General features: G+C 54.7%; 1 protein-coding gene across 6 annotated transcripts in view; it reads right to left on the minus strand.

The window, feature by feature from the left end:
• The window catches only part of RNF220 (ring finger protein 220), a 235,858-nt gene that overhangs the window by 16,529 nt on the left and 201,291 nt on the right, over nucleotides 1-18,038 (minus strand). For 5 of the 6 annotated variants that reach the window (XM_077845273.1, XM_077845269.1, XM_077845271.1 and 2 more), the window contains exons 4-6: nucleotides 11,073-11,118; nucleotides 7,557-7,658; nucleotides 2,465-2,507 (exon numbers count right to left, since the gene is read on the minus strand). In XM_077845273.1, the coding sequence (XP_077701399.1) occupies nucleotides 2,465-2,507; nucleotides 7,557-7,658; nucleotides 11,073-11,118 (191 nt within the window). Of the gene's footprint in view, nucleotides 1-2,464; nucleotides 2,508-2,668; nucleotides 2,915-7,556; nucleotides 7,659-11,072; nucleotides 11,119-18,038 lie in introns of those variants that run through there. The other variant, XM_077845274.1, reaches the window with a different exon arrangement.

Consider the following 18,038-nt stretch of genomic DNA (forward strand, 5'->3'; position numbering starts at 1 on the left):
AGAGAGCCCAAGCTACTTGAGAAGACAGCCTTAATTGTGCCTACCCAAACCTGTTCCATCATTTCTAATCAGTGCAGGGGGCTGGCAGGCCCCTGAGGCAGACGGCTGCCTGCCATGCTGTCCCGCAGGGGGCTCAATTCCAAAGTGCACACTGTAAGCCCACAGCACTGCTAATTAATGCTGAGAGATGCAATCATTTCTAATTAGCTCACTAATCCCTCTCCGCAGCCCTCCTGTCACTGAAGCAGGAAGGGGTCAAAACAAGGGACTGCCACCTTCCTCATGCACTATCAAGAGCAGAGCTAGGCACTCTGAGATCAGACTGATTGGGGGGGGTGTGTGTGGGGGGGAACCAGCCAGGGAGAAAAAGGTTCCCCCCTGTAGGGCCAGGAAAAACTTTCTCAAGGACACTGACCCTGGTGGAAAGCTCATGAATTCTGTTTAGGGAGGGGAACACAGGTGAAAGCTGATGTTACAATTTAGAGCTTCAGCTGTGTATCAGACTCAGCATTAAATACCTTACAAGGGTAGCTTGTTTAATTCTATGTTCAACCTGAAAGCAAGGTTGCATTAACCATTTTAACAGAAGAAACTCAAGGCTTAGAGAGAACAAGACACTTGTTCGAGTAGCTAAAAAGTGGCAAAGGCAGGATAAGAAATCAGGCCTCCCTCCACAGGTTAAAATGGTCTCCTGTCCTAAGAGGTCTCCCCAGTTCCCCCCACTGACTTGAGAGTAGCAACAAAGACTGATCCCTGAGTGTGCTAGGGCAGTAAGAATGTGCACGTGGGGACCTACCTCTTTCCTGTTGAGTCTGAGAGGCAGGGAGCTACTCCAACTCCAGAATAGTAGCTCTAGAAAGACCCAAATCAATAGGAAAGCCATCACCCCACCAGAGGTGGCATGGAGTTTGAGAAGTCTTGGTCTGTAGCCTGACCCTTATCTTCAATTTCCTGTGTTCTCACTACAGGAGAGGGGACTATGTTCTAGTGATCTCTTTGGGTTTGTAGACAAAGATCTAGATCCCTCCACCTTGACCATCCTAACCCTTGGAATTTCAGGCTTGAGCCACTATGGCACCCTGCAGCCTGTGCTGGGATGGGGAAGGGATGCTAAACATCAGAAAGGCAAGGGACCTTGACGGTTCTCGAAGACCATGTGGAGCAGTGTGCCAATTCAAAGGGCCTATGATAGACGTTGGTGACTGAATAAAGAAATCAATCTTACAGAACTGCCAAGGAGAGCGTGATACTGGACGCTGTTCTTGCCCAAGCCACTCAGAACAGGAGGTCCCTTATAACGCCAGGAAGGCACCCTCATGGGTTGGACACCACCTGAATAGTCTCAGATATGCAAGGTCAGTTTGGTTTAACTTGCCATTCATTTTGGAAGTCCTGAACTAAGCTTACTAAAGGCACAGGTAGGGAAAGGTCTGTATTTGCTTAAGGAGGTAGCATGACATGGGTACAGAAGCACAGGCTGTGGAGGTAAACTTCAGTCTAAATCATGGTTCACTAATCCAGCTACGTGATTTTAAACAAATCACCTTCACCTTCTTCCAACCACAGTTTCCTTATCTACAAAATATGTTCCTACTTTCTTCTCAGCGGCCTCATAATGATAACGCTTAACATGGTGTCAGCCCATAACGAAAGCTTTCCTCTTCCCGGATCGGGGCTGGGCCAGGCAGCGGAAACCAAGTGGCAGGACCTGGGGATGGTGACTGTCCATAGCCTCGCTCACTTACCAGCTGGCCCAGAGACCCTCAGCCCCTTGCAGCCGGCACCCAGATGTACCACACCCTACTCAGCACAAAAAACTAGGATCATCCAATTGTGTTCAGCAAATAGTAATGCTCTAGAGGTTTGAATCCAAAAGGGGGGGGGGGGGGCACCAGGTAGTGCATACACGACGTCCTTTCAGAGAAGGCCTCTAAGAGCTGTCGGGCCCACGCTGATCACCTTTGTGAAATGTGGGCCGACTGATAACTCAAAGAGCCCTGGGACGAGTTAGTTCCTGTTGCCGTGGGAACTCCAGATCTCACTGCATTGTCAAGTCTCAGCAGAGAGGCTGTATTCACGCTACTGGGCACTGATTAAAAACTGGAAGAAAAACATTTCCAGCGCCCTGCCGGCTTGTACAGTGAGGTCCCAGCAGTCTGCAAATTCAAAGCTGGGCTCCCGAGTGGAATTGTGTAGCCTGTTCCTCATTCTCTGGTACTTATTGCCCGCCAGGGTTCTTGAAGGCCTTTAGAGAGGCGTGGGCAAGAGCTGGAACCATAACCTCCATTAGACAGACGGGGAAACTGAGGGCGGCCGCCGCGGTTAGCACGTTCTCATGCGCGGTGACTGCGACCGAGCCAAAGGGCCCCAATGTCGAGGAGCCCCAGGCGAGCCTGGAGCCGCTCGCAGCGAGGGAGGGAGGAGGCCGGGGGTGGGGCGGTGGGAGGGGCCGGGCAAGACTCACCATTCAGTCGGGTCTGCCGGTTGGCTCGCACTCGCAGGAAGGTCTGGGAGAAGATCCCGAGCAGAAGCGAAAAAAAAGAAAAAAAAAAAAGAAAAAAGAAAAAAAAAAATAGCGTCAAGCGCGGCCTGGAGCCCTGGCCCCCGCCCCAGCACTAGACCCCGGGCCCCGCCTGCCCCGCCCCAAACAGCCCGTAAACAAACCTACTTCCTCCCTCCCGCCGGCCCCCCTGCTCCGCCGGCCGCTCCGGGCCCTCGGCATAGCCGCCGGGGGATGCTCTAACGGGACCCCGTGGCCGCCGCACGGTGCCGCCCCAACCCCGGTCTCTGGCGCTCTGGGCCCTGCGGCCGCCCGGCCGGCGAGGGCGGCGATGCGGGCGGATTCCCCCCGGCTGCCCGGCGGCGGCGGCACTTCAGCTCCCACCGGCGGCGGCGGCCATGTTGGCCCTGATCACGTGACCCGCTGCCGTCGCGCGCCGGGGTGAAAGTTCACGGGGGGGGTGGGGGCACGGCGGCCGGACCGGGACCAGGAAACAGCTGCTCGTACTCCGGTAGCAACCGGCTGGGGCCGCCCTGGGGCCCCTCCCACCGTCCGCCAAGCCTACCGGCCCGAGGTTCAGCTGCCGCCGGGTCTTCCCAGCCACCCCCGCGCCCCCTGCCCGCGCGGGGCGTCTTCCGGCCCAGAGCCTCGCGTCGGACCCCGGCCGGGACCCCGCCTCCGCGCGGCCTGCGCTCTGCTGGGGGGTGGGGGGGGCGCCTGGGTCCCGGGTGGCTCCGGGCGATCCCACCGTGTGTCCTGACCCCGGGCTCTCTGCGGGTGCGGGGGGACTGTTAGAGGCCGTGGGACAGCCTCTGGAGGGTTCACCTGCACCGCGCGCCTAGGCTCCCCCAGCCGCGTCCCGCCAGGGGGCTCCGCGTCCCTCCAGGGGGCTCGGTTCCGGGGGGGGGGGGGGGGGAGGCACCCGGGGGGGGGCACCCGCCGGCCCCACCCTCCTTCAATCCGGCCGCAGATGTGGGACAGCCCAGCTTGAAAGGTCTCCTCAAAGTTCTCTCCACCTCTGTGCAGCTCCGACTCCTCGTTCCAGGCCTAAGCAAAATTCTTTCCCTCCCCCGTTAGAGTACTTCCATCGCTCTCTTCGTTGTAGCTCCTACACATTTTTATGGGGCGCTGACCGCTCCAGGGGTGGGGCCACGTGTGGGTCAGCCGGGTGACCCCAGGGCCCCCCACAAGGCTTGCGAAGCGTGCTGCCTCAGTGGCTGCAGCTGTCTTGAATGTTATTGCTCTAGTTCGTAGTCCCTGAGCTCTCAGAATTTGTCTCTCATCTGGCTTTCTGGCCTTCGGTTTCTCTCCCTGCGACCCATCCCTCAGGCTGCACACAATGTGATCTTTGTATTGTGCAAGATTGACCCCGTCTCCTTCCCCGCAACGTGGTTAAATCCTTCAGTGATTCTCCACCTAGAAGATCTGCAGCCTGGCACACGGGCCTTATGTGACCTGCTTTTTTCCCTCAGACTCTCCTTCTTCTACCAGTTTTGCTCTGTTCCTTTGCCATCTTGACACTCAGCTTTGCTGAGTGTCTGGGCTCTGGACTTAATTATCCTCCATGCCTCCATCTTCCCTGCTTGGTAAATGGTTGTTCATCCCTTCAGGACTCCGGGAAGGCTTCGCTTTTCCCCAAAGGTTGAAAACTCCCCCGAGTTTTCCCCATCCCTTGGCTTCCCTCTGGTCTTGAGTATTGTGATTGTTTGCATGTGTGTCCCTTCTACTGGGGGTAGGGTCATCTCTATCTAGTCACCCAGCACAGGGTCTAGCCTTGCAAGAGATACCAGTGGGAAGGGGAGAAGGGTGTTTATGTGGGAAGCCCTTGAGCCTGGTGCAGAGCTGGGAAACAATCTAGGATTCAGGGCCAGACAGATTCCAGTTCAAATTCTGACTCTGTTACTCCTAATTTACATGTTCCCAAAAAAGCCACATCCCCTCTCTAGGCCTGTTTCCTTAGCAGTGAATTGGGGGCAGTGAATCCTAGCATGCACAGTTGCTATGAAGGTAAAATGAGGTCATGGTTAAGGGGGTTAGGTAACCCAGCAGAAGCTAAGTAAATGGGAATCCAAACCAGGAACCACTACCCTCCGCTTTCAAAATCTAGTTTGATGATTAAAAAAAAAAAATCAAACTTAACTGATCAACTAGTACATGCCAGGCATTGTACAAAGATCAGGGGTTGGGATACCCAGCTAGCCCCTGGGGTACTTTCAGCTTCACCCCCTACCAATTCCCTGTGGGTTTTACACACTAACAAAACGGAACTGCCAGCAGGTCCCCAAATACATCCTTCCGTTATTCCTCATGTCCTTTGCACACAGGGTTGCCTTGAAATGGCGGATTTTCTTCTTTGTCCACCAAAGTGAACTCCTACTTGTCCTCTGAAGCCCTGTTCAGTTGTTACCTCCTCCATGAAGCTTGCTCTGATTTGTCCCTCTTTATACTGTGTGGTCCCAGAAACTTATTTATAACTGTCATAGCACTTAAAATACTGGGCTATAATTATTTATTTGCAAATCTAACCCCTTGAAGACAAGGACACTGGGCTAAGCACGTTTGAGTACAGGAAGGGAGTAAAGAAGGATGAGACAAGGTCCTTGCCTTGGAGGAACTCCCAGTCTCGTGAAACAGTCATGCTCACTGTGATAGATTAAATGTGGCCACACTTCTTTGCAGCTCCTTCTGTCAAGAGCTGCATTTCCTCATCCCTTGATTATGGGTTAGCTTTGCGACTTGTTTTGCCAAGTAATGTGTGAGTTCCAGTGTCTGGGCCTCAAGAGGCTTTGCAGTTTTGGCCTTCACCCTCTTGGTGTGACACTGCCCTGAGGCTGCCAAGTAAAGAAGCTGATCTGGCCTACTGGAGGATAGGAGGCCACATGAAAGAGAACCAAGGCACCCTGATCTCCCAGAATGTGAGGCTTTTCAGCCTAGTAGTCAGTCCTCCAGCTGAATGAACTGCATAAATGAACAAAGGCCCAGTCAACCAACAAAATCATGAGAAATAATAAATTGTGTTAAGCCACTACGTTTGGGATGGCTTGTTATACGTCAGCGAATAATGGAAATATAGCTAAACAGGTGATCAGGGCAGCCCCGGTGGCGCAGTGGTTTAGCGCCGCCTGCAGCCTGGGTGTGATCCTGGAGACCTGGGATCAAGTCCCACATCCGGCTCCCTGCATGGAGCCTGCTTCTCCCTCTGCCTGTGCCTCTGCCCCTCTCTCTCTCTCTCTCTGTGTCTCTATGAATAAATAAATAAAACCTTAAAAAAATAAAAAAAAAAGAACAGGTGATCAATATAGGATGATAAGAGCAATCATAGGGACATACCGGGGTCATGAGAAGAGGGTAGCTAATTCAGAAAGGCTTCCTAGGGAAGACAGGTTTTGGGTAGGATTTTGAAGGGTAAATAGAAATGTGATGGGGGGGCAGCCTGGGTGGCTCAGCGGTTTAGCGCCTGCCTTCGGACCAGGGCCTGATCCTGGAGACCCGGGATCAAGTTCCATGTCGGGCTCCCTGCATGGAGCCTGCTTCTCCCTCTGCCTGTGTCTCCGCCTCTCTCTCTCTCTCTCTCTCTCTCTCTCTCTCTGTCTGTCATGAATAAATAAATAAAATCTTAAAAAAAAAAAAAAAAGAAATGTGATGGGGTAAAATAGTCCCATTAGAAGAAAGAGCCTGTGTAAAAGCGCGGGCAAGAAAGGAATGGCACAGCCAGAGAGTGGTTAGCATTAATTCTGTGAGGATAGCCCACAGGACTCACGGAGGGCAGTGTTAGGGATAGAAGCTGGAAATACGGATTGAACCTAAATCGCAGAAGACCTTAGTGCCATGCCTATGCCTGATGGCAGTTCTTTTCCTAGTTTGGTGGGTGCTGAGGCTGAACGCCATGACTGAAGTAGACAGGGAGGCAGGATGACCCCTAAGGGCAGGGCTCTGTCCATCCCTTTGGAGTGGAACTCTCTGGTACAGAGCCTTGTCTCCCTGTCAGATTAGGGAGATTAGGTTGGGTCATTTCTCCACTTATACTAGGGTTGTCTGGGTGAGAGCTGTGTTCCCCAGGGGCTGGACTTGGCTGCCTCTCTTGAACCAAGGTCTATGAGGGTGGGGCTCCCTCCCCAGGGCTAGGGCTTTGGGTCCCATGTAGAGTTTGAGTCCCCTATAGAGAGGCATCCAGCACAGGAGGTACCCTTGGAGGCTGCTGTCCACTCCCTTCTCTAAACTCTGCACAATGATGTGCAGTTGGGAGGACGGGGGGGTGGTCCAAGGAGAACACCTCTAATTCTAACAGAGGCTTCCTGTGTGCCAGCAGTGACCCAGGCCTCCTATCCAGGATTATGGGCCCTGCTGCCTTGTCTTTGCATGTCAGACTACGGTTTCCAAGTCAGAGCTGTTTTCTCCTTTCACACTGGGGTCCCTGAGAAGCCCCATTGCCATTTAGACAAATGTTTCTTGGAGCAGGGCTCTGTTTTCTTCCATCTGACCAAGGCTCCCAAGGGCAGGACTCTACCTCTCCTCAGAAGTTCCTGGGGGAGTTCTTTCCCTTTCCTATTACAGAGGAGATCCATATAGAGCTAGGATGTTACCCGTAGGCCCCCTCTTGCTATGATCTTTTAGGATTGTGTGATTACTCCCTTCTTGTCTGCTTGTTTCTCTCTCTGGGTCTGATACCAAGGTCTGCCCGGATTGAGTAGTTATTTGCTCAAAGGATCCTGGTCTTGAAGTCTGAAGTCTTCAGGGGATTTAGGACTACGTCTCTGGGTCCCTCATTAGACCAAACCACATAGGATCTCTCTTGATGAATGAGATGCTTCAGAGGTGCTCAGAGGCTGCCCAAACCCAGGTGACCTTGGCATCACTCCTTAAAACCCGTCCGTTGAGGCCCATTCCCTGACACCTGTGTCTGGGTTCACTTGGGGGACCCAGAGAGAACTAAATACAGCTCAGGTTTCTCTACACACACCCCCGCCATGAGGAAGGGACGAGTTAGCACCAGGTAAGCCCCTCTAACCTTTCAGCGTGTGAGCTTCCCTCTGCTGCCCACCCACCCCTCCCTCACCTGGTATCTGTCTGAGTGGTGCAGGTCGTCGGTGGCAGAGGAGTGTGGTGACGCTGTTGGAGACTCTCCTTCTCTCTTGATGGAAGCAGACAACAACAGGGACTGGAAGAAGAAAGAGGACATGTCGCCTCAGGCCAAATGAGACCTGCAGTTCAGCCCCCTAGAGTTTCCAGTCCAACAGAGCTTTGGGGAGAGGGACAGAGAGGAAGGCAGAGGGCGTGTCCTCCACTACTCTTGCGCCTCGGGAGGCAGTCTCTGGGGCCCTGGCGGTGTGGGCATGGGAGAGGATGGCTTGATTCTAGGAATGGGTAGGGACCTCCCAAGAGTGTCCAAACCTCCCAGACCCCCGGTGACCTCTGCCCCACGGGAGGCAGGACTCCCTGCCCCCTCCCAGTGGGCTTTGTTCTCCCTTAGCAGAGACTCTAGGACCCCCCTGAAGGGCTGGGGGTAAGGCCACATACCCGCTGCCCTGCCTGCTCCTAATACAGACTGGCGGCAGCCCTGCTAGGGAGACAGTAAATTAAATAGTATGTATGAGTTTCCCGCATGCAGCTTGGGATGTACGCTGGGTCCATTTATCCCCGCGCTGCGGCAGTGACCCCAGCAAGAACCCCGGCGGAACTAACCCCCCCACGTCAATCCTGCGCGGCCTCTCCTACATGCGCCTGCAGTTTAGATTAATAAACTGTCTGCTTTACATTGTGTGCGAGCGCCACAATTCTAAATACCACATGGCACGTTCAGCCTGCACTTGCTGGCTCTTGCCAAGGCCTGTTCAGCTGCAAACGGGGGGCCTGGAGGCCTGAAAGCAATCCCCACTTCCTTCCCCCACCCTCTCCAGCCTGCACAGCCCTGAGCCGGAAGCGTACAATTCCCTAGGAGGCCTCCCCAGCCTAGAAACCATGCCAAATCGCCAGTGACAGCCCAAAGAAAGCAATTTGGGAAAGATGGAGCAGCCATTTATCCTTCATCTCCGACCGAGCCTTAGGATGTGACCCGCATGCGGTGGCCAAGCTTGCACATCCTCAGGCAAGGGCCCTGGGAGGGGAGGGGCAGCTGCTGGTCTGGCAGGGCTCCCTGACTCAGCCTCTCCCCCGGAGCAGGGAGCAGGCGGAGGCAAGAGCTGGGAAGGGCCTGCAACTTGGAGCCCTTTCTTCACCCCGCCAGGCCCAGGGCACAGTGAGGTGGGCTTCCAGGCAAGGTCCCTCTCCGCTGGTCCCAGGGAGGATGCTGAGGAGGGGAAACAATGTGGGGTCCCTGCCCCCCCACCATGAGAGAGCTCGCTCTTGTGTGCTTTCTCTCTCTCTCTCTCATTCTCTCTAGGTTAGAAGCCCTGGGAGGCCCCAGCATTATACCTGGGGCAAGCAGAATAAAAAAAGGTCACTGGCGCTTTTTAAACATGGACCAAAAAGCAGTAAAATGTGTTTTGAAAAAAAAATCCAGGCATTAAATCATGACTTTTTGCCTGGCTCTTCGCCTCATTAAAAGTGGCCTTTTGGAAGGTAAAATTATCATTGTAAGCGATAAGATCTTTAAGAAAATAATTCACGGCTTCTTCACCCTTTAATATGATAGCCGCCACCGGCTAATTTTTTTCTTAATGGCAATGAGGCCATCAATCTTGTCTAAGGCCCCCTCGCCCTCTCCTCCTCCCCCCTCCCTCCTCCTCCCTGTCCTCTCAGTCTCTGGTTTGAACCTTCTGCCTCACGCCTCTTCCACCCATGACCTGCTTCCCTAAAGCCTCAGCTACAGGCAGGGGGACAGACCCTGAGATGGTCAGCTTTGGGGGCATGAGCATGAATCTAGGAGCGGTTGGGGGCCCTTGCCTGGGAGTCTGATTATCCACATGCCTGTGTCGGTAGTTGCAAGATCCACGCATGTTTTAAGACCTCCTGTGTCAGTATTCTGACCTCAGCGTGCGTGCACCTGCGTTTGCACGGGACTAGGTATGGACGTGGGTTGTATCTGTGTTTATCTTTCGAGCACAGGCCTCACTGGGGTCCACTCCCTAGTCCTGACAGACGTGCTCAGGTGTCAGGAGTCAGCAGCTGTGGTGGCTGACCTGGCAGCTTGACCACATGCACCGAATGCTACGGGGCCGGGCCAACCTCGGAGTGTGGCTCCCCCACCTGTAAGGTCCACAGCTGTGCGGCAGCCCCCACCTTTTCTCTTTGGGGCAGGAGGGCTTTGCTTCCTTGGGCAGGGCCTGCATCTGTCTCTGCCCCTCCTCTGTCCAGCTTTCTGTGTTGAGTGATGTCCTGAGTGAAGGTGCAAAATCCACTCACCCTTACTAAGGCCTCCAGGGTACTTGGGCCAACCCCTGGAGGTAATATTATCCCTCTGGCTCCTTTCCTCCAAGCTGCCCTCTCAGATGTCACCAGTGCTTCTCAATACAGTGACCCCCTTCTCCAGACTTTCTCTCTCTGACTGCTGGCCACCCCATAGGTGTTAGAACTTTTCTGCCCTAGGAGTCTCCCCTAGGGCACCATGCTCTCCTGTGCCCCTCCTAACTTGTGACTGTTCCTCCTCTGCCCCTTTCCTGGTACCTGCACCTTATCTTGACTTCCCAGTGCAGGGGTCCCCAGAATCTCTTCTTGGCTTTTGCTCTGATTTCTCTGGGCTCTCCTCCTGATTGATTCCATCCATTTCTGAAGCTTTAACACTCACTCCTCACTCCCTAGAAAAAGGGCCAGAGATTCCTGCCTTTGCAAGTCATGTGAGAACTTTTAAGAAAGGATATTGCCTTACCGAGGGTGAGGAAGGGGACACTCAGTGAGTAGGGTTTAGTTCTCCTCCCCATGTCCCCACTCCCTCAAAATCATCACCTTCGGGGAAGCAGTACCATCTGCCTCTGTGGCCACCTATGGGAGTACTTGGTACAAATCGTGTGTCATTGTGCTAAGACCTCTCTGGCTCCTCCTTCGAGCCAGCTACATGCCCTTCATTTTTCCTTTCTCCATCTGATGCTCTCAAACCTCTCTCCCATAGTATCTGTTTAGAGGGGGCAGACTGTCCCCCCAGAGAAGCCCAACATCCTCCCTGGCTCCCTGCTGCCCTCAGGACAAAGTGCACACACACGCACACCCACACACCACAGTCTGGCTTCTAAGGCCTGTGCCCTATCTGTCTTGACCTGCACTTCCATATTTTTTCTTAACGTGTTACAGCTCCCTTTCCTCCTTTGGGTCTTGGTGTCTGAGTTCCCCTTGCCCCCAGGTCATTCTTAGCTTTGCCCCCTGTCCTGACTGGAAGGGGAAGAAGTCAGATGAACATACTCTGGCTCACACTCAGACTACACACACACATGCACACGCACACGCGCGCACACACACACACACACTCTCTCTCAAGCACACAGGGCAGCCCTAAGCCTCAGGCTGATGATCAAACCCTGGAGACAGCTGGGGGGTGGGGGGTCCAGGAAGAGCTCCTTTTCCTCAAGGGGAATCAGTTATGGGTAGGCCTAGAGGCCTAGGTTAGGATGCGTAGGAGGAAAACACACAATTGTCCACCTACCTTGGGGGTGCCTGGAGCCATGGCATCCTTCAGAAGGGAATTCTTGCTGCCAAGAAAGAAGAGAACAGGGTGACCATCCCACTTGCTGCCCAGGGCATGCAAGAGAAGAATAGCAAGAAGACCCCAAAAAGAGAAGGCATAGCCAGCTTAGCCCAGCCCCGTTCAGCCAAGCTCCACCAAGGCCATTCAACCCCCGCTGGCCCTGACTAGCTCAGCCTCCATCAGGGACCAGTGGTCAGAGCTGGCCTCTGGGAGGGGGACGGAGACACTAGGCATGGAGGGCTCCCTCGTGCGCTGAGTAGGGGGCTTTACCTGACTCCTGGTATCAGCCCTGAGGATTTTGCTTGTCCTGGATGCCCCCTTCCCTCCACCTCCTGTCCCCAGCCTGCTCTTAGCTCCTATGGGATTGGGGTGATGGAGCTGACATGGCTCTTGTCAATTCTCCCTCCAACACGCTGCAAACTGCGTTAGGCCAGGAATGATCTCCCCCTGATTCAATTTGTCAGCCCCAGGCCCTCCGGCATCGGGCGCGGCAGGCGGGCGGGAGCTGGGCCCTGAAATATGGTGGGCGGCTTGGAGCAGGCGGGGGCGGGGGCGGGAGGTGATGGATGGGCTGTGGGGGAGGCGAGGACTGTGTTTAATAACAAAATTGGTATGCAAGGCCACATCCCGCGCTAAGCATGAGTGATCCAGAGCCACAAAGTATTACAAATCCCTGCTAAACAGATGCTGACAATGGAACAAGACGTATCAAATCAGATCCACTTCAGAAACATTAATATCCCTGTTCCTGTCCCTCCCTCCCTGCTGCCCCCACTGTGCTCACCACATCTGTGCTCACACATTCACGCACGTGCACTCACACACACATACAAATACGTGCACACAGAGGCACTGGCTGAGCCATGCAGGAGGCAGACACAGCCCGTTCACACGGGCCCCTGCACAGGCGAGCCCTGCAGGCCGGGCATACCCACAGAGAGACCCGTAAGGCACAAAAGACACATCGACACACCCAAGGCAGGATGCACGAAGCACGCACAGAGTCACAGGGCAAATGCACAGGGAGCACCCACAGAGGCAGACACAGACACACCCAGTATGTGAGCAAAGGCTTTTAGGCAGATTCAGATAAAGCAGTCGTTGTCGCCCGGGGGACCTGTGGCCACTGGAGACCTTTCTGACCATTATGACCGGGGGCAGGGAGTTTGCTACTGGCACCTGGTGGGTAGGGGATATTGGCCATCCTACCATGTATGGGGTAGCCCCTCACAACGAATAATTATCTGGCCCCAAATGTCAAGGGTGCTGAGGTTGAGGAACCCTGGTGTAAAGGCAAATACTCACATACCCACCGTCCATAATTCTGTCAACAGTCACTCTGACACATGTGGTCACAGCCAGAGGCTCAAACATGTTGTAAATAAAGACACGTTCACAACGGTCACCCAGACGTGGGTGAAGAGCTGCTCAGGCCCCAACATCCACATAAATGCATGCATAGATACAGATACCCACATGCACTGAAACTCAGCCAGATACTCAGGTGTCCACACATGCAGACACATATGGACACACACCCACACAGACACACGCATCACAGTGCAGGGGCCACCAGGCTGAGCAGCAGGGTTGAGGCCAAGGTCTGAGTGTAAAAACAGAGCTGTCTGCCTGTCTGATCACACAGTGTGGCCATCATACACTGGGGAGGACAGCCAGACCAGGTTTCTATTCAGTTCCATTTGGTTCCTGAACAGTCCCTGTATTCCTGTGCCCTGCCAGGCCCTGATCTAGGCAATGGGGACACAGAGAGGAAACTGGGTGCCCTCGAGGAGCAACTAGTTGGTGACTTGATTCCTTTTAGCATCCCTTCAGTCCACAAGGATGGACATCCCATTACACCTGTATCTGGACAGGTACAGAAATGAAGCATCTACCTTGTGACAATGTTCTCACTGGACTCCCAGCCTGAGGTCTGAGCTTTGTCTGAACAGGATCAGGTTGGGACAGAAAAGGAAAGGGTGAACCATGATCGTGCACCAACCACATGTGATGGGTCTGGCAGCTGTGGGCCAGGGACTTTATATGTGTTCTGGTTTTGATCTTCACCAAAAACTTTACAAAGTTGCCTAACAGGTAAATGACACCTCTCTGTTCACACAGTCCACGTAGGGTTTGGGATTTGAGTTCCTGCCGCACCAAGTCCGAAGCCCTGCTTTTCGATTGCTCACGCTGCTTCTCTAAAGATACTCAGGAGCTTAGGATGGAGGACGGAGCTTGGAGTTCTTTTCCTCTCTCCACTTTGGGGAGCATCCCACTGGCTCTGGGCTTTAGTTTCCTCTGCTGGTGAGCAGAAATAAGGACATCTAGGGGGAAAACATCCAGCCTCTCCCTTTTGCCAATTCTCTTCCCTTTCCCTCAGGTTGGACTGGTACTGCCTCAGGCTCCTTCCCTCTCTGTGCGCAAGTGCCCCCCCTTTCTTCCAACAACCTGATCGCCCCAAGTGTGCTTGGTGCCCCAGGGACAGGAGGCTGGTGAAAAGCCTGCCTCGGGAAGGAGAGGTCCGAGCCCCAGAGCTACAGGCAGATGGCTCCTACCCAGCCCATCCACTCCTCTGCTTTCCATCCCTCCCTGTTTCCACAGCCCGCCCCCAACGATTTCCTCCCTTCTCAGTCACTCGCTGCCTAGTGATCCATGGGTTTTAAATTATAACTGGGACCCAGGAAACGCGTTCCTAAGTACAATATTCATGGGCTGGGCTGACACTTTTAATTAAGGTGATTTACACTGAATTATCCTTGGAAATAAAGAAATGGTGTGCTGCCCGGGAATAAACCATCATCACCAGCCGCCTTTGTAAGTTACACTTCGTTTTAATCTATTTGGGGAATTGTTTATCTAGTTCATTACCCAACCAAACACCGAGGCCGGCCTTAAATAAGGCTTAAGTGGGGGTGGGGGCACTGCCATCTCCATACCCCGCCTTTCTAGAGTCACCCAGCCTCCCTGTGGCTCCTCTCAGCACTTTGAAAGCACTGACCAGAGAGCTGGCTTCCCATCCTAGAGGCCAGAAGCCTTCCAGAAGAGGTCCCGGGGCTCAGGCCTTTGCACACATCCAGTCTCCACCCCATCGCCATCCCAGAGACATCTTAGGTTTAGCAGAGCCCTGTCCATTGTCTCCTCGTTTCCTCAGAAACTTGCTTCTCTGCCACCATCAGCCTTCGGGTCACCCAGGTCGGGAAGCGCTTCCTAGTGAGTACCTTGTGAGTAATCAGCTACCTCCTCCTGCTTCTCCCTCCACCAGTCTCTCATCATTCCCTCTTCCCCATTCCCATTGCCACCGCCATTGTCCCAGGTCAGTGGGTCAGTTCGTCATCTGTCCCTTGGCCCTGCCAAACCTCCTCACTTGCCTTCCTGCTTCTCTCCTGGATTCACGCTCCACGCTGGCCTCCGGAGTGATTCTCCTACAGGTCTGCAATCTGGTCAAGTTTCTTGGCGGCTCAGCAATCTTCTAACACCCCCACTGCATCCAGGACAACCCTCCAGCCCTGGGAGCCCCCTACAGTCTGCCCTTAGTCTAACTTTGCCCTCCTTGTTCTAACTAGCTGAGTCCTGGGGTCCGTTTGTGCTCCTGGACAGGACGGAGAAAGGGGAGGCTGGGGTGAAGGAGCGTGCGTGGGCACAGACTCTAATCCCAAGTGTAAAAGTACTTTGAGGGACGTCCGGGTGGCTCAGCGGTTGAGCGTCTGCCTTTCGCCAGGGTCATGATCCTGGGGTCCCGTGATTGAGTCCCACATCGGGCTCCCTGCATGGAGCCTGCTTCTCCCTCTGCCTGTGACTCTGCCTCTCTCTCTCTCTCTCATGAATAAATAAATAAAATCTTAAAAGCATAAAAAATAAAAGTACTTTGAAAAGTCTAAGTAAGTGCCTTGTCAGCAGGAGTTTTGAGTCTTCTCCTTGTAGGTGTCTGTGCGCCCATTCCCTGTGGGAATGAGCACGGGTGGGAAGCGGTTCTTTCAGGGTGCATGTGTGTGCGTATCTACGTGTGTTGGAATGTGGGGGTGTGCATGTGCCTGTATGTCATGTACACGTTTGCCTGTCTGTGAAAACCAGCCAGCTCTCGTTTGGGAGCGAGAGGTCCCTGCTTCTCTGGGTGAGCCCTCAGGTGTGTCTGAAGTAACAGCCTGCTGGGTGGGGGGATGGTGTTGGTCAGGGGGTGAGGGGTGGGGGGTGGGGGGAGGTTGCTGCTCTGTGCTAAGGGAGGCAGGAGGCACACATAACAACCAGGCCCATTCTGAAGAACTTCGGGGGAGGGCGGGAGGGAGGCGTCCCCGGTGGTGGAGAGGCCCCTGCAGCAGCACCCACAGACTCCCCAACCCGCAGGGGTGGGGGAAGAGAGGCAAAGGCGGGGTAAGAGAAGGAAGGGGGCCGCTGGAGAGAAGAGAAGGGCCACGAGGCGGGAGGGAAAGGAGAGATTGGAGAGCCCGGGAGGAGGGCTCCGTGCGGTGGGTGGGGGACGCCCAGGCACACGCAAGCTCCGCCCTCCTGCAGGACTCAGTTTCCCCATCTGTGAAATGGCCGGTTGGAGGTCCCGTTCAGCTCGGGGAGCCGGTGGCTGGGAGGGAGGACGGAGGAGCCCGGGAGCCCGGGAGCCCGGGAGCCCAGGGGCGGCCCCCCTCCCCGCCTCCCCCCTCCGAGGCCCGGCAGGGGCGGGGCAAGGGCGGCAGGGCCAGGCCGTCCCGCCCGGAGGGAGCTGACACGCTCCTCGGGAATTTATCACGCACCCAATTACAATGTTAATTGGCAAGTTCCTGAAATCAATTAATTCGCAAATTTTTTCCAATTAAAAATCCAGATAAATCACGAGGGCGGCGGCGGCCAGTCCCGCCCGCAGCCGGGTGGGCGCAGCGGCCGCAGGGCGGGGCGGGGTGCAGGGGGGCGGGGGCGCGGGCGCGGGGGCGCGGCTGCCCTTGAACGCCTTTGCCGGCCGGTCGGACTGTCAGCGCCGGGCGCGGCGGGGCCGAGACAGATAAAACCATCGACCCGTCGCCGCCAGCGCTTCGGCTTTATCGATCCGACGGGAATTTCACTTGCTGTGCAGATCCCGCTGTCCGGCTGTCAGACACCGGGTGGGGGGCGTGCCAGGGGTTAGGGGTGCAGCGCCGGGCCCGCACGTGAGGGGCACAGAGGTGGGGGACGCAGGGCGCGGCCGGGAGGGGCGGGGGAGGGCGTGGGGGTGGGGAGAGGGCCTGGGGGAGGGGGTGCCCCGAGAAGACGTGGGGGCGGGTTGGGGGTGTGGGTGCGGGGCGCGTCTGCGGGTAGATGCGATGCCCCGGGCGGTGCAGGGGTGGGGCCGCCCCTGACGAGGCCGCAAGAGAGAGCTTGGGCCCCCATTTGCCAGATCCTTAGGGGTCCCCGGCTTTTACAGGGCGCCGCAGGTCCCCCCACGTACCTGTCTCTATGCTCTGTTCTTACTCAGGGGAAGTAAATTACTCGGAGACCCTCCAGACAGCTGCGGAAGGGCATTTCTCACGCTCTGCTGGTTCTAGGCTAGTCCCAGGTGTGTAGGTTTGGGGGTTCAGGACTGTGTGTGTGTATGCTGGGAATTGGTTAAAAAGCATAAAAGCATGGCACTACAGTCAGAGCGCTTGGATTGGAATCTTATCCTTACCACTTTACAAGCTGTGCAACCTTAGAAAAGTCACCTAGCCCCTCTGATCCTCAGTTTTCCCCATCTGTAAAATGGAGTTAATCATTATCACCTACCCTAGACGGTTGTCGGGAAGGTTACATAGATTAATGGCATGGTAAGTACTTGGCATACAGCAAATGTTCAAATCGGATTATTATTTTTATCATTTGTACAGTCTGCTGTGGTAGTTTTAAGTATTCTCACAAATTCTTTGATATTCCTCCTGTTAAGGAGAGTTAATAGACTTTAGTTCTCCTCTCTGGGGTCGGGGCTGGACTTGGTGACTTGCTTCTAATAAAGGGAATAGAATACACTGGAAGCAATAGTGTATGACTTCTGAGACTAGATCATGTAAGGCGTTGTGGCTTCCTCCCTGGCCTCTCTCTGGGATCACTTCCTCTGTGGGAAGTCAGCAGCCATGTCCTCGGGAAACTCAAGCTGTCCTCTGGAGACACCCACGTGTGGAGGAGCCTTCTTGGGAATGGCTCCCAAAGTCCCTGCATCAAACCAGAGGACTGCAGCCTTGGCTGACATCTGAACTGCAGTCTCACGAGAGACTGAGCCAGAAGCCACGACGACCCACAGCTACCCAACTAAGCTGTTTCTGAATTGATGGTCCATAGACACTGTAGATAATAAATGTTTGTTGTTTCAAGCCACTAGGTTTGAGGGTAATTTGTAACACAGCAATAGATAACTAATACTTCTTCCTTTAAAACTCAGCTCAGGCTGCCCCTCCCCTAGGAGGCCTCCTCTGCTCTGTGCTAGGGTTGGTGCTTTCTCCACACCCCATAGTTCTTCCCGTAGAGCAGCCTCTACCCCTCACAGTTTCTGTGGCTGCACCCCCCTTACTCCCATGCAGGGAGCTTCTGGGGTGGGACCAGTCCTGGTTCACCTTCGGGTCTCTGCACCCCACAAGGGGGATTAGGTGAGAGGGTAGAAGGAAGATCAGTCAAGTCTGATGACTTGGATTGAACAAGGGATGGGGTGGAGCTGGGAGTCGTGGTGCAGGCTGTCCCCCTCTGGCAGACAAATGTCCCAGAGGTGGCTGCAACCATGTCTCCTATCCCACATGTTCTCCTATCATACGACCTTGCCACCCTCCCATCAAGAGGTGGAGTGTGTGTCTGCTTCCCTTCAGTCCGGCTGGACTGATACTGCCTCGACCAATAGAGAACAGCAGAAGTGGCTTTAAGTGACTTTTGAGGCTAGACTTTTGTAAAAGGTGATCCAGAATCCATCTGGTCGGCTGGACTGTTTGCTTTAGTGCCCTA

The sequence above is a fragment of the Canis aureus genome, chromosome 13, assembly GCF_053574225.1.
Source record: "Canis aureus isolate CA01 chromosome 13, VMU_Caureus_v.1.0, whole genome shotgun sequence".
NCBI lineage: Eukaryota > Metazoa > Chordata > Mammalia > Carnivora > Canidae > Canis > Canis aureus.